Source organism: Leptodactylus fuscus, chromosome 3, assembly GCF_031893055.1.
Source record: "Leptodactylus fuscus isolate aLepFus1 chromosome 3, aLepFus1.hap2, whole genome shotgun sequence".
Taxonomy (NCBI): Eukaryota; Metazoa; Chordata; class Amphibia; order Anura; family Leptodactylidae; genus Leptodactylus; species Leptodactylus fuscus.
Window position 1 is genome coordinate 135,809,341 of NC_134267.1, and position 15,255 is coordinate 135,824,595.

Genomic DNA, 15,255 nt, shown 5'->3' on the forward strand with positions numbered 1-15,255 from the left:
ACACGAACATATAAAAAAGTTATGGGTGTCAGAATATGGCGACTTTTAGAAAAAATTTTTTTTAACACAGTTATGGATTTTTTTAAGGGGTTAAAATGTAAATAAAACCATATAAATTTGGTAGCCCTGGAATCGTACCAAATCATAGAATACAAGAGACATGTAATTTTGGCTGCACAGTGAACACCGTAAAACCGATGCCCGTAAGAAAGTCGCAGAAATGCATTTTTTTCTTCAAATCCACCCCATTCTGAATTTTTTTCCTGCTTCCCAGTACATTATATAGAATAATTAATGGTGGCATCATGAAGAAAAATTTGTCCCGCAAAAATTAAGACCTCATATGGCTCTGGGAGCGGAGAAATAAAAAAGTTATGGGGTTTAGAAGGAGGGGCGTCAAAAATGAAAAACGAAAATCGAAATATGCCATCGGTGGGAAGGGGTTAATGAAGTTAACCGATCATTCTATGGCATGAAATGTTTTCTAATTTTAACAGGTTAAAGTAATATTTTTAGCTCCAGTTATAAAGCTATGAAATAGAATAGCAACAGATTTGAAAAATAAATACAGTTTAAAACATGCCTAAAATTATAGACTGACTTATAGGATGAAAAAGCCTGCAAACATAAAGTAATGGATAATAATATACTACAAACTTCTGTATTCCACATCATAAACGCTACAGTGGACAAAGATATCAACATGTACTGATGGGGAATTTATATTGTGACTCATACTTGAGACAGCGAGCAATGATATCTGAGTGTTGTGGGATATGTTGGCACTATATAAGTAAAATCTAATTATTAGCTGCTATTATATCTATGTAATCAATATACAGAAAATGGATAAGAAAATATTTTCTTGCAAAAAAATAAATAAAATACTGCTAATTCTTTTTTTCATTCCAGGCTTTTGTACCAACTGACATTAAAATTGAGTTAATCAACCGCCTCTCAGAAGCAGGCCTACCGGTCATAGAAGTCACTAGTTTTGTGTCTTCCAAATGGGTACCCCAGGTAAGATATTTAAGATTTACAAAGATTTTATTAGACTAGGTTCATATCATGTTTGCATTATATTGTTCATGCATCCATTTATAAAGAGTATGCAAATAACTGGATGCAAACGGATCATAAGTAAATGCCACCCTTTTAGGCTAACTTGTAGCAAACTAAAGCTAAAAGATGCTGTGAAATGCAACACAGCGAAAAATCATTTAGTGTTTTATGGGTTTTTTTTGAGATTTTGAGATCCTCTATTATATCTATAGGGGAAATGTTGGTGTTTCTATATGTAAAATTTACATTTTTTTTTCCCCAATGTGTAGAGGGGATTAGTCAAAATCTCTTTGCTGGTACTTAAAGCACAGCTTTTTTTTCTGTTGTGTTTCCACAATCGCCAAAAATGCTACATTTCTGTGACATGGAGCCTTAGCCTTACTGAAACATCAAATTTCAAAAAAGATGTATACATCTCTTTTTTATTAATTTTTAAAAAAGATTTTTTAGGATAGGAAAAGCAAGATAGACCAAGTCTTTCAGTACTACAAAAACATTGAAGTATTTAGAAAGTGGATGTCCTTTCCATGGAAATTTTTGCATCTGTTTTTGTGCTCTTTTTTTTTTTTTTTTAATGGATGCATAAACTACATAGTAAAATGTGACTTACCTGTTGTCCATCATGCAAGATTTATTAATACAGATCTTAAAAGCTAAATATCTAGGATTGTAAGTCAGTTATTCATGAGTAAAGATGTTATTAACACTTACAACACCTCTATCTTTCAATTAGAACGTTTTATTGATATTTTTTTTCAAGAGATAAGCAGCAATAAAAATAACAGGAAAAATAAAACCATTGAGAAGGGAGCGGGTGAGGGGAGTAAGGGGAAATGACCAATAAGAGGAATGAGTAGAACAAATGAGGGTAGGGGTCGGGAGGAGTACAAAACTCTGGCACAGCAGAGTCATAAACATACATTGAACATAATAGAAAAACATGGTGTGTAGCAATAAAGAGGGAATACCTCCAACCGGAAGTGGAAATAAAATTGAGTGTGGAAAAGAGAAGGGGAGTATTGGAAAAGAGTGGGTGGGGAACAGGCGAAGTAAAAGCAGAGCAGATAGGAGAAGGAGAAGATGAAGAGTTCAGGGAGGAGAATCAGGAAAAGAGGACTGGAAGGCAGGAGAGTATTAGAAAGTATTCCATAGGAGCCATCTGAGTTCTGCGACCAAGTCCTCCATGCTCCAGATGTACAGAAATTCCTGAAAACAAGCCATAATGGTCAGGGGAGATGTGGACTTCCATAGCCTCGGGATGACCAACATGTTTACAAATAGCATAAAAACCAAGGAGTCTATGAGTGTGCTTATGTAGCTTATCAGAGAAAATAGAGAGAAGGAGGGGTGCAGAATCATCCAGTAGAGCAACCCCAGTAACTATCTTGACAAATCTGCACATTTGGCATCAAAAAGACGAGAGCATTCCCACCAGATGTGTATCATCATGCCATATATACAGCAATGATCTGAGACTGAGGGAAAGATCTTGTGGAGTAAAGCATGGACCCTGTACCATTGGGATAGAATTTTATAGTTTTTCCCTTGAGCTTTGCACGAAATGGAGAACTTATGGCTTAGCTAGAAGGCAGAGAGCCACACATCTGGCAGGTATGCAGTACCAAGCTCCCTCGCCCAGCCAACAGTGTAGGTCAGAAGCAGATCATTTAAGGTATTAAGAGTAAGCTGTAAACAGTTAAGATGGGGTGAGGTGGTGCCAAGTGGGCTCTGGATTGGACTTCAAATGGGAATAGTGGCCTGTGCAGTGTCCTTGTCTGTTTCAGAGAGGTGTGAAATGGTGTTTTACATAGAACCAATGGGAGCTAAAGATCCTAGCTGCTGGGGTTACTAGATCAGAATAGGGGAGAAGAGAGGATGTAGAGAGTACTTGAGAGAACATGAAGGGATAGTGGTTAGTGTTACAAGCAAGGAACTGCAGGGAAGTCTGGGTTGCCTGAGATAGGTGTTAATGGGCCACCAGTAGTAAACAGTCATCTGACTGAGGTATGGAGGCGACAGGGGCTCAACACGTGACATGTCACCTATGGGAGATCTAGAGGATCCAACCAGTGGCATTTGTGGAGCCACAGAAGAGGCACGTGAGCCAGAGTGACCTCTCAAAGGTAACCCAGAAGAAGAGAACAACAGAATAACTGAGAAGCCGGAGAAGTGAAGCCACCTCATAACATCCTGTCTTCCCTGAGGATCTGTTTGGAGGGAGCCAAACATGGGGAGGTGATTTAGTGACTAGGTATCAGACTGAGTCCTGGGGAGCTGTACTCTCAAATATATAATGGCCTTACGGGACCAGGGGAAAGAGGAAAGCAGAGTAAAGTGAGTGTACCATTGAGTCTGGTAGGGAGATTTACAGGGCAGTGCTCTTGGAAAGGTTTATTTTATGGCTTGTAGTCTGTAAAGAGCATTGTAGGAGAATAAAATAATAATAAAATTAACCCGGCATATGGCAGGGTCCAAGCTTCCTGGCATGAGAACCTGGTGTGCTTGGTCGGTTTCAATACTTGTTTCAATTGGGTGGTCCAGGAGTGTGTAGAATATTCACGTGAGGGTTATGATGAGCTGAGAAGTCAGGGTAGCTTCAGGCAGGTCACATGTACAAATGTTGTTGCGGTGATTGCAGTTCTTATTATCTTTTTATGCCATTGATAGAGGATTAACTATTATAAAATGGGCAAAATAGCAAATAAGGTAGGTCATACACATACACTGGAAGGGTTTTCTGCGTTTTTCTGTGTTCTTGCATTATGTTGATTTAATATGGCCCATAATTTTAAAAGTTCTAAACCCTTAGGTCTAAATTGGGAAGTCAAATCAAATCAAATCAAAAAAAGCTTTATTGGCACGTCCAAATAGATATTTGGCATTGCCAAAGCTAGTAAAGTGTGGGGGGGGATTTGGACTCGGGTGGGTGAGTGGTGGGGGTGGGGTGGGTGGTTTGGGGTATAACAGTCCATGGAGTCTCATCTTCCTCTTCGTTGGTGACCGTTATATGGGGAGGTGGGGTGGGGCGGGGCGGTTGGTTTGGGGTATAACAGTCCGTGAAGTTGGTACATTCTTCGATCAGAAGATTCTAGTCAGGAGGAGGGATTAGTCAGTTCACTACTTCCCCTACTAATAATGAAATCCTTGAAATGTTATTTTAAAATACAGATATTTATAGTATGTCACACACACACACATATATATATATATATATATATATATATATTAATAATATATATATATATATGTGTGTGTGTGTGTGTGTGTGTGTGTGTGTATAAATACCTTCAGACTTTATTTTCCTGAACTTGTCTGCATCTTCCAGATAAATGAATATACCTACAGACAAAAAAAATTTGTAGCATATAAATATGTACAAAGATATATTTACAAAGAGAAAATGATATTCCAACGGAAACCTGAAGCAGACAAGGTGAAAGGTTTAATGCCACAGACAATAAGCCCTTGAATTGATTTCAAATTAGAGTTCTTGGGTTATTGAACACCTAGCTAGAGGGGGAGTGAGAGGTTAACCTTGAGGTCAAGGAAAAGATATCATCCAACTCAGACAAGGCATTACATTTACAATTACAATCTTGCCTTCAGGTATGGGAATAGAGTAGCACTGGCTACACTAACTTATGACAATGAACAAAATTTTTTACAGAAGTATATTGACAGGCTTTGATCTATGTGCTATATCAGATCATATACACTGTATTATGAATCACCATAGAATCTATTTTACTTCAACCTGTAAGGTCAATTCCCAGGATCATTTTGAAATCTAAAATAACACGGAGTCCTGCTTTCTCCTTGTATCTTTTCTGTTTGCTGTTCCCTATTTTCTACAACATTGCATATTCTGTATGAGCACCAGTGGATGTTGAATAGAATATAAATGATCCTTGGGACCGGAATCAATGAGCCAAATAATAGCTAGTCTCTATTTCTAAATAAACTGTCTGCTGCCTCAAAAATAAAATCTGACATTAACTAGAATAAAGTAAACATATTTTGATAGCTAATACAATTCTTAAGTATTTGTTTTATAATGAGCACCACTTAAAGAGGACCTTTCATGTCCTCGGGCACATGTGGATTTATATATCGCTAGAAAGCCAGTATTCCCCATTATGTGCCCCTGGTGAAGACCTATTGGTGCTGTTACCGTAGCCCTTCACTGTCAGAAGGGTGTTTCTGACAATCTATGGGGAACGCCCCTCCTGACAGTAGTGTCCGTAGCACTGTACTATCAAAGGGGGTGTTCCTTACCGCCCAGTGATGACTCTGAGTGGTGAGGTATGCCTCTCCTGACAGTAATCATCCGTAGACAAGTACTGGGGGGGGGGGGCGTATAGGTATTTGCTAGTTAGTAAGGGATGAGCTATTGTCCCAATACAAATCTGACAGTACTTTTGTATAATTAGTGAAATAATTCTAGCCCTATGAGCTATCCCTTATATGAAATTGATAATATAATGTGCACTGTGAAACAAAACAAGCAAAAAAAAAAAAGAAAAAAGTGCAAATAAACAATAATCTCACTCAAACATAATATGTATAAACAACCACATACTAATTACAAAAAGAAAATGCCATGAAATGACGTCTCTAGTTTACCAAATAGGCCCATGCAAATAAGGACATATAAGGACTCGGAACATAAAATGAATATGCATAAAATATGATATAAAGAACTACACCCAACCCATTAAGCAATGTTATCGTTACCACACGCATATTGCTCATATCCTGGGCTTCCTCAAGGGAATTGGTACATGTGCTAGTCTTCACTGACATTTATACCATGTTGCCCATGTAAGTTCGAGCGTCACCACATATTTAATGCGCAGAGATGAGAACCAAGGTTGATCTCTCGGGATCATGAAAGTATCTAGCCTTCAATATAATGGCACTGTATCTATCCACAGTGCATGTGCGTGAATACTAATGATCTCACGTGACCATTCACAGTGTGCAAAATATAGTAAGCGATAATTATATCCATAGTTGCCGACTCCATACTTTTTGTTCTGTGCGTATAGTAGCTACCGCTTCAATACAAAAAGCATTCTAAAAAGCAGAAAATATGGCCGCTTGGGACTTACTGAATCATTGTTAGCTTAGTCAACCAGACTCATCATTATAAAGTAATCCAAAGATACCAGACATCCTCAATAATAATCTGGGTGACATAAGGCATTTAATCAAATTGTTAAACAATATTTCATATTGCGAGTAAATCTAATTTGTACATCTACACAGTAAGTTACCTACATGCATGTAGAGGGGTAGCATTGAATATTACCATTGGCGTAACTACCACCATAGCAGCAGAAGCAGCTGCCACAGGGCCTGGGACATTAGGGGCCCGGTGACAGCCTCTACCGCTGCTATCATTATACTCAGGGGTCTTTTCGGATTCTCATAGTATCAGAATATCATCAATACAACAATGCCATCTGAATACTTGTGTCTTGAACGTTCCGGTGGAGAACACTTGTACCTCCTCCCACCAACCCAAAAATAGGATTGTGTTGAAAGGGGCACAGTGTGCTCCCATCGCAGCACCAGAAATTTGTTTGTTAAAAACATTGTTAAAAAGGTAATAGCTATGAAAAAAGCAAAAAATATTATAATTTCATGCAAAACTCCAAAAATGGACTGAGCAAAATTACTGATATTTTCATCTTAATATTTATTTGCACACCCTTTGGAAAAAATAACTGAAATCAATCACTTCCTAAAACTATCAACAAGCTTCTTACACCTCTCAAATGGAATTTTGGTCCCCTCTTCTTTTGAAAACTGCTCGAGATTGCTCTTACATTAGAAGGGTACCTTCTCCCAACAGAAATTTCTCCCCAGGTGCTCAATGGGATTTATTGAACTGGAAACAATGGGAATGCAAGTGAATTTGTGAAAATACAACAAGTACAGCATACCATAGGTGACTTTAATAGAAGCAGTCTTGGACTTCAGAAGCACCTCCAGCTCTTTAGTGTTGTCTGAGAAGAATGATAACTATGACTTATGATGTTCAAGCCAATTAACTGCATTTTAAATAGTCACTAATATCTTATCATTGAACTAACAATCTCCCATGAATAATTATTTCCTGCTAACATTGGCAACAATGTGTTTTTAATCAATCCATTTCCTGTGTTTACTTAGAATTTTGACATACAGAGATAAGCAATTTGCTTTACCTGCACAATCTGGGTTAGCATTTGCAATTGAAGAAGACATAATATTCAATATTATATTAAGTAGATTTAAGGTAATTTAAGGAGTTGTCTAGGATAAAAAAATGGGTTTATTGTGATAAATTATGTAAAGTAAAAGCAAGTGATTGGCTACAGTGGTCATCTGTGGACATGACATCACTCAACACAACACCTAAAAACCAGTGCGGTACACCAGAGTGGAGGTTTGGAATGGAAAGGCATCGGATAGGTAAGCGCTGCTTCTTTTCTTATTTTTCTTAATTAATACAATTCCCACTATTACCTACTTCCTTTTTCTGATTCCGGATATTTAAGGCCTAATCTTAGATAGGAATGCCAAGGCCCCCACTACCCAGCATAATGTCAGTGACCATGTGTGCAAAAATATACCTATGTGAACAATGAAGGGAAACCCTTCTGTAGATTAGTGGCGATTTGTAGAGCAGGATTCCCACTATTCAATTATTGATGGCCTATGGTAAGTATTAGTCCCGAAAACCACTTAATTTACCATAAAAAGAAATAATAGACTGTGTTAAATTATTATCCAAATTATATTTTTATCTGATTTTCCTAGCTGGTCGACGCAAATGACAGTTAGTATAATAGTGAAATCTTCAACCATTTAGAGTATAAATCAAACTTTATTTAACCTCCCAATGATATTTTTCCCCACAAGTTACAAAATCAAAATCCATTGTTCCAAATTATTATGCACAACAGAGTTTCTAAACATTTAACAGGTTGTAAAGAACTGAAAATGGTCATTTGTTGAAATCACAGCATTTCTACGTCACATTTACTGAAATCTAAAGCTATGTCAATCAAAAACATATTTTTTTTTAATTATATTTTTATTAAAGTTTTTCAATAAAGTGGGCAAATACAAAGTAACCAAAAGATGAAGTGTAATTCTCAAAAGAACAAAGTATGAGGTACGCTCAAGGATGCAGTTAGGAATACTAGGCAACAATCAATACAATGCAAAAAGATGCAAAAAAAAAAAAAATCTAAGAAAAAACAAACAAGATCAAAGGGGGGGCACAGAACAGGTACCTTAGGGAAAAGTGCAGGAAAACAACAGATAAGGGGGAGGCATATCTCCGTTCGAGTTAAAAGAGTGGAGGAGGGCTAGCATGTGGTACCAGAGCATCAACATATTCTAAACAGTTTCTTTATGTGTGATACATCTGAAGGTGTTAGCTGTCCTTCTCCAAATGAGCAGCCAGGCAGCATCATAGAAAGGCTCCCCAAAATAATTTCCCATTTCGTCAAGTAGCTGTGTTTAGGCAAAGTGGTTAGGGTAGGATCTGAGGGGATTCTATAAATATTTGAGAAGAGACTAGCAGCAGTAATTTCTGATTTACTTTTCATTTTCTGATAACTTTTTCAAAAAATGTAGGTTCAGGAGCACTAGAAGACAGTGTAGGCTCGGAGGAAAATCTGAATATACGAGAATTAACTAATCTAGGATTTGGACGGTAAATGATGACCACACCATTAGTTTCTCTGCTTTTATACCCATAGCAGCCAATGAGGTATTCTTTGTTGCATGAGATGATGCATTGTTACTAGAGATGAGCGAACACTAAAATGTTCGAGGTTCGAAATTCGATTCGAACAGCCGCTCAATGTTCGTGTGTTCGAATGGGTTTCGAACCCCATTATAGTCTATGGGGAACAGATACTCGTTAAGGGGGAAACCCAAATCCGTGTCTGGAGGGTCACCAAGTCCACTATGACACCCCAGGAAATGATGCCAACACCTCTGGAATGACACTGGGACAGCAGGGGAAGCATGTCTGGGGGCATCTAACACACCAAAGACCCTCTATTACCCCAACATCACAGCCTAACAACTACACACTTTACACACTCAATACCACATCTCTGACAGTAGGAAAACACCTTGAAACATGTGTATTTGGCACTTGCAGTGAGGAGAGCTTGTCACCAGCAGTGAATTTGGCCCTTGTAGTAAGTTGAGGTTGGCACCAACATTTGTTTTGAAAATCAGGGTGGATTGAGCCTCTAACCAGCAGAGTTTGGGCAAATTCATGGTGGAGGGAGCCTCTAAACACCCCAGTTTGGGCAAATTCATGGTGGAGGGAGCCTCTAAAAACCCCAGTTTGGACCAATTCATGGTGGAGGGAGCCTCTAACCAGCCCAGTGTGGGCAAATTCATGGTGGAGGGAGCCTCTAAAAAACCCAGTTTGGACCAATTCATGGTGGAGGGAGCCTCTAACCAGCCCAGTTTGGGCAAATTCATGGTGGAGGGAGCCTCTAAAAAACCCAGTTTGGACCAATTCATGGTGGAGGGAGCCTCTAACCAGCCCAGTTTGGGCAAATTCATGGTGGAGGGAGCCTCTAAAAAACCCAGTTTGGACCAATTCATGGTGGAGGGAGCCTCTAACCAGCCCAGTTTGGGCAAATTCATGGTGGAGGGAGCCTCTAAACAGCCCAGTTTGGGCAAATTCATGGTGGAGGGAGCGTCTAAACAGCCCAGTTTGGGCAAATTCATGGTGGAGGGAGCCTCTAACCAGCCCAGTTTGGACCAATTAATGGTGGAGGGAGCCTCTAACCAGCCCAGTTTGGGCAAATTCATGGTGGAGGGAGCCTCTAAACAGCCCAGTTTGGACCAATTCATGGTGGAGGGAGCCTCTAAAAAACCCAGTTTGGACCAATTCATGGTGGAGGGAGCCTCTAAACAGCCCAGTTTGGGCAAATTCATGGTGGAGGGAGCCTCTAACCAGCCCAGTTTGGACCAATTCATGGTGGAGGGAGCCTCTAACCAGCCCAGTTTGGGCAAATTCATGGTGGAGGGAGCCTCTAAACAGCCCAGTTTGGACCAATTCATGGTGGAGGGAGCCTCTAAAAAACCCAGTTTGGACCAATTCATGGTGGAGGGAGCCTCTAAACAGCCCAGTTTGGGCAAATTCATGGTGGAGGGAGCCTCTAACCAGCCCAGTTTGGACCAATTAATGGTGGAGGGAGCCTCTAAACAGCCAAGTTTTGGGAAATTCATGGTGGAGGGAGCCTCTAACCAGCCCAGTTTGGACCAATTCATGGTGGAGGGAGCCTCTAAACAGCCCAGTTTGGGCCAATTCATGGTGGAGGGAGCCTCTAAAAAACCCAGTTTGGACCAATTCATGGTGGAGGGAGCCTCTAACCAGCCCAGTTTGGACCAATTAATGGTGGAGGGAGCCTCTAAACAGCCAAGTTTGGACCAATTCATGGTGGAGGGAGCCTCTAAAAACCCCAGTTTGGACCAATTCATGGTGGAGGGAGCCTCTAACCAGCCCAGTTTGGGCAAATTCATGGTGGAGGGAGCCTCTAAACAGCCCAGTTTGGGCAAATTCATGGTGGAGGGAGCCTCTAACCAGCCCAGTTTGGACCAATTAATGGTGGAGGGAGCCGCTAAACAGCCCAGTTTGGACCAATTCATGGTGGAGGGAGCCTCTAAAAACCCCAGTTTGGACCAATTCATGGTGGAGGGAGCCTCTAAAAAACCCAGTTTGGACCAATTCATGGTGGAGGGAGCCTCTAACCAGCCCAGTTTGGACCAATTAATGGTGGAGGGAGCCTCTAAACAGCCAAGTTTGGACCAATTCATGGTGGAGGGAGCCTCTAAAAACCCCAGTTTGGACCAATTCATGGTGGAGGGAGCCTCTAAAAAACCCAGTTTGGACCAATTCATGGTGGAGGGAGCCTCTAAACAGCCCAGTTTGGGCAAATTCATGGTGGAGGGAGCCTCTAAAAACCCCAGTTTGGACCAATTCATGGTGGAGGGAGCCTCTAAAAACCCCAGTTTGGACCAATTCATGGTGGAGGGAGCCTCTAAAAACCCCAGTTTGGACCAATTCATGGTGGAGGGAGCCTCTAAAAAACCCAGTTTGGACCAATTCATGGTGGAGGGAGCCTCTAACCAGCCCAGTTTGGACCAATTCATGGTGGAGGGAGCCTCTAAAAACCCCAGTTTGGACCAATTCATGGTGGAGGGAGCCTCTAAACAGCCCAGTTTGGACCAATTCATGGTGGAGGGAGCCTCTAAAAACCCCAATTTGGACCAATTCATGGTGGAGGGAGCCTCTAACCAGCCCAGTTTGGACCAATTCATGGTGGAGGGAGCCTCTAACCAGCCCAGTTTGGGCAAATTCATGGTGGAGGGAGCCTCTAAAAACCCCAATTTGGACCAATTCATGGTGGAGGGAGCCTCTAAACAGCCCAGTTTTGGCAAATTCATGGTGGAGGGAGCCTCTAAAAACCCCAGTTTGGACCAATTCATGGTGGAGGGTGCCTCTAACCAGCCCAGTTTGGGCAAATTCATGGTGGAGGGAGCCTCTAACCAGCAGAGTTGTGGGAAAGCAGGGTGGAGGGAGCCTCTAACCAGCAGAGTTGGTGGAAATCAGGGTGGAGGGAGCCTCTAACCAGCAGAGTTGGGGGAAATCATGTTGGAGGGAGCCTAGTATTAGCAGAATTGTGCAACGCTTATGGTGGATGAGTATGAGGATGCGGAGGAATTGGAGAGGTTGAGTACAGACATGGAGTTTCATGTTGGGGTGCTTTACACAGGTGGGCACAAAAATGAAGGCTCTATCCAGTGGTGGTTCATTTTTATCAAAGTGAGCCGGTCGGCACTCTCAGCTGACAGACGGGTGCGCTTGTCAGTGATGATGCCACCGGCTGCACTGAACACCCTCTCAGATAGGACGCTGGCGGCAGGACAGGACAGCACCTCCAAGGCATATAGGGCAAGTTCAAGCCACAGGTCCAACTTCGACACCCAATACGTGTAGGGCGCAGAGGGGTCGGAGAGGACAGGGCTGTGGTCGGAAAGGTATTCCCGCAACATGCGCCTATACTTCTCACGCCTGGTGACACTAGGACCCTCCGTGGAGGCACTTTGGCGAGGGGGTGCCATCAAGGTGTCCCAGACCTTAGACAGTGTGCCCCTCGTTTGTGTGGACCGGTGAGAACTTGGTTGCCTACTGGAGGAACTGCCCTCCCTGCCGCCAACGTCACATGCTGGAAACATCTCCATCATATTCTGCACCAATTGCCTGTGGCAAGCATTGATGCGATTGGCCCTCCCCTCTACCGGAATAAAAGACGAGATGTTGTTTTTATACCGGGGGTCAAGGATAGCAAAGATCCAGTACTGGTTGTCCTCCATGATTTTGACAATACGCTTGTCGGTTGTAAAGCACCCCAACATGAACTCAGCCATGTCTGCCACAGTGTTAGTTGGCATGACTCCTCTGGCCCCACCGGAAAGTTCAATCTCCATTTCCTCCTCATCCTCCATGTCTACCCATCCGCGCTGCAACAATGGGACGATTCGAAGTTGCCCGGAAGCCTCCTGTATCACCATCACATCATCGGACAACTCTTCTTCCTCCTCCTCCTCCTCCTCCTCCTCCTCCATTAAACGCAGTGAAGCGGACAGATGTGTGGACCTACTCTCCAGCTGTGACGGATCGGATGCTATCCCTAACTCCTCTGTGTGATCTGAGTTATCCCTGATGTCAATCAGGGATTCTCTCAGAACACACAAGAGCGGGATTGTAAGGCTCACCATCGCATCCTCAGAGCTCACCCTCCTTGTGGACTCCTCAAAGACCCGTAGGATGTCACAAAGGTCTCTCATCCATGGCCACTCATGGATGTGAAACTGAGGCAGCTGACTTTGTGGCACCCTAGGGTTTTGTAGCTGGTATTCCATCAAAGGTCTCTGCTGTTCAACCACTCTATTCAACATCTGAAACGTTGAGTTCCAGCGTGTGGGGACGTCGCACAAAAGCCGGTGTTGTGGCACATGCAGGCGTTGCTGGAGAGATTTTAAGCTAGCAGCGGCTACTGTCGACTTGCGAAAGTGGGCGCACATGCGCCGCACTTTCACCAGTAGCTCTGGAACATTGGGGTAGCTCTTTAGGAAACGTTGCACCACTAGGTTGAAGACGTGGGCCAGGCATGGAACATGTTGGAGTCCGGCAAGCTCCAGAGCTGCTACCAGGTTCCGGCCGTTATCACAAACGACCATGCCTGGGCCCAGGTGCAGCGGCTCAAACCATATTGCCGTCTCATCGAGGAGGGCATCCCTCACCTCGGAGGCAGTGTGCTGTCTGTCCCCCAAGCTGATCAGCTTCAGCACAGCCTGCTGACGTCTACCAACGCCAGTGCTGCAACGTTTCCAACTCGTAGCTGGGGTCAATCTAACAGCGGAGGAGGAGGCGGTGGCGGAGGAGGAGGCGGTGGCGGAGGAGGAGGCGGTAGAGGAGGAGGAGGAGGGGGGTGTTCTTCTCGTGTCCCTGCCAGGAATGTTAGGCGGGGAGACGAGGTACACCGGGCCAGTTTGGGAAGCAGTCCCAGCCTCAACTACATTCACCCAGTGTGCCGTCAGTGAAATGTAGCGTCCCTGTCCGCATGCACTTGTCCACGCGTCGGTGGTCAAGTGGACCTTTGTGCAAAGCGCGGAACTAAGGGCCCGCCTGATGTTGAGTGACACGTGCTGGTGCAAGGCGGGGACGGCACACCGGGAGAAGTAGTGACGGCTAGGGACGGCATAGCGAGGTGCCGCAGTTGCCATCAGGTCCAGGAAGGCGGGAGTTTCAACAAGCCGGAACGCCAACATCTCCTGGGCCAGCAGTTTAGCGATGTTGGCGTTCAAGGCTTGCGCGTGTGGGTGGTTAGCAGTGTATTTCTGCCGCCGCTCCAATGTCTGAGAGATGGTGGGTTGTTGTAAAGAAACGCCTGATGGTGCCTTTGATGGTGCAGGAGAAGGAGATAAGACAGGACCAGGGGAGGATGAGGTAGAAGTCAACAAAGTGGCGGAGGCAGATGAAGTGGTGTCCTGGCTCGTCCTCTGGAGTGCATCGCCAGCACAGTCAGCAGTGGCAGTGGCAGAGGCAGAGGCAGTGGCAGAGGCAGTGGCAGTGGGGTGAACGGCAGGCGGCCTTTGTCCTGCCGTTGCTGCCTGCCACTGATTCCAGTGCTTGGATTCCAAATGACGGCGCATTGAAGTGGTGGACAGGTTGCTCTTCTCAGAGCCCCTAATCAATTTCGAGAGGCAAATTGTGCAGACAACACTATATCTGTCCTCGGCGCATTCCTTGAAAAAACTCCACACCTTCGAGAAACGTGCCCTCGAGGTGGGAGTTTTTCGGGGCTGGGTACGAACTGGAACATCTTGGGAGATTCCGGGTGTGGCCTGGCTTCGCCTAAGCTGCTGACCTCTGCCTCTGCCTCTAGCTACCCTTTTTGGTGCTGCACCTGCCTCAACATCCACACTACTTTCCCCGCTTGACATCCCCCCTGTCCAGGTCGGGTCAGTGTCCTCATCATCCACCACTTCCTCTTCCAACTCCTGTCTCATCTCCTCCTACCGCACAATGCGCCGGTCAACTGGATGCCCTGACGGCAACTGCGTCACATCATCGTCGATGAGGGTGGGTTTCTGGTCATCCACCACCAAATCGAACGGAGATGGAGGAGACTCTAGTGTTTGAGCATCTGGACACAGATGCTCCTCTGTTAGGTTCGTGGAATCGTGACGTGGAGAGGCAGGTTGAGGGACAATGAAAGGAGCGGAGAACAGCTCTGGGGAGCAGGGACAGTTTGGGTTATTGTTCTGTAAAGCTTCGGAATTTTGGGAGGAAGGAAGACAAGACTGTTGGGTAATAGGAGGAGAGGAGGCAGAGTCTGACTGGCTGCTGGACAATGTGCTGTAAGCGTTCTCTGACAGCCATTGCAAGACCTGTTCCTGGTTCTCGGGCCTACTAAGGTTTGTACCCTGCAGTTTAGTTAATGTGGCAAGCAACCCTGGCACTGTGGAGTGGCGCAATGCTTGCTGCCCCACAGGAGTAGGCACGGGACGCCCTGTGGCTTCACTGCTACCTTGCTCCCCAGAACCATTCCCTCGACCTCGCCCACGGCCTCGTCCACGTCCCTTTCCGGGAGCCTTGCG

At 44.1% G+C, this 15,255-nt stretch overlaps 1 protein-coding gene across 1 annotated transcript in view; it reads left to right on the plus strand.

Moving 5' to 3' along the window:
* Positions 1–15,255, plus strand: part of HMGCLL1 (3-hydroxy-3-methylglutaryl-CoA lyase like 1) — an 87,937-nt gene that overhangs the window by 12,184 nt on the left and 60,498 nt on the right. Inside the window, exon 4 of the mRNA XM_075268391.1 lies at positions 913–1,020. Within this exon, the coding sequence (XP_075124492.1) occupies positions 913–1,020 (108 nt within the window). The remainder of the gene's footprint in view (positions 1–912; positions 1,021–15,255) is intronic.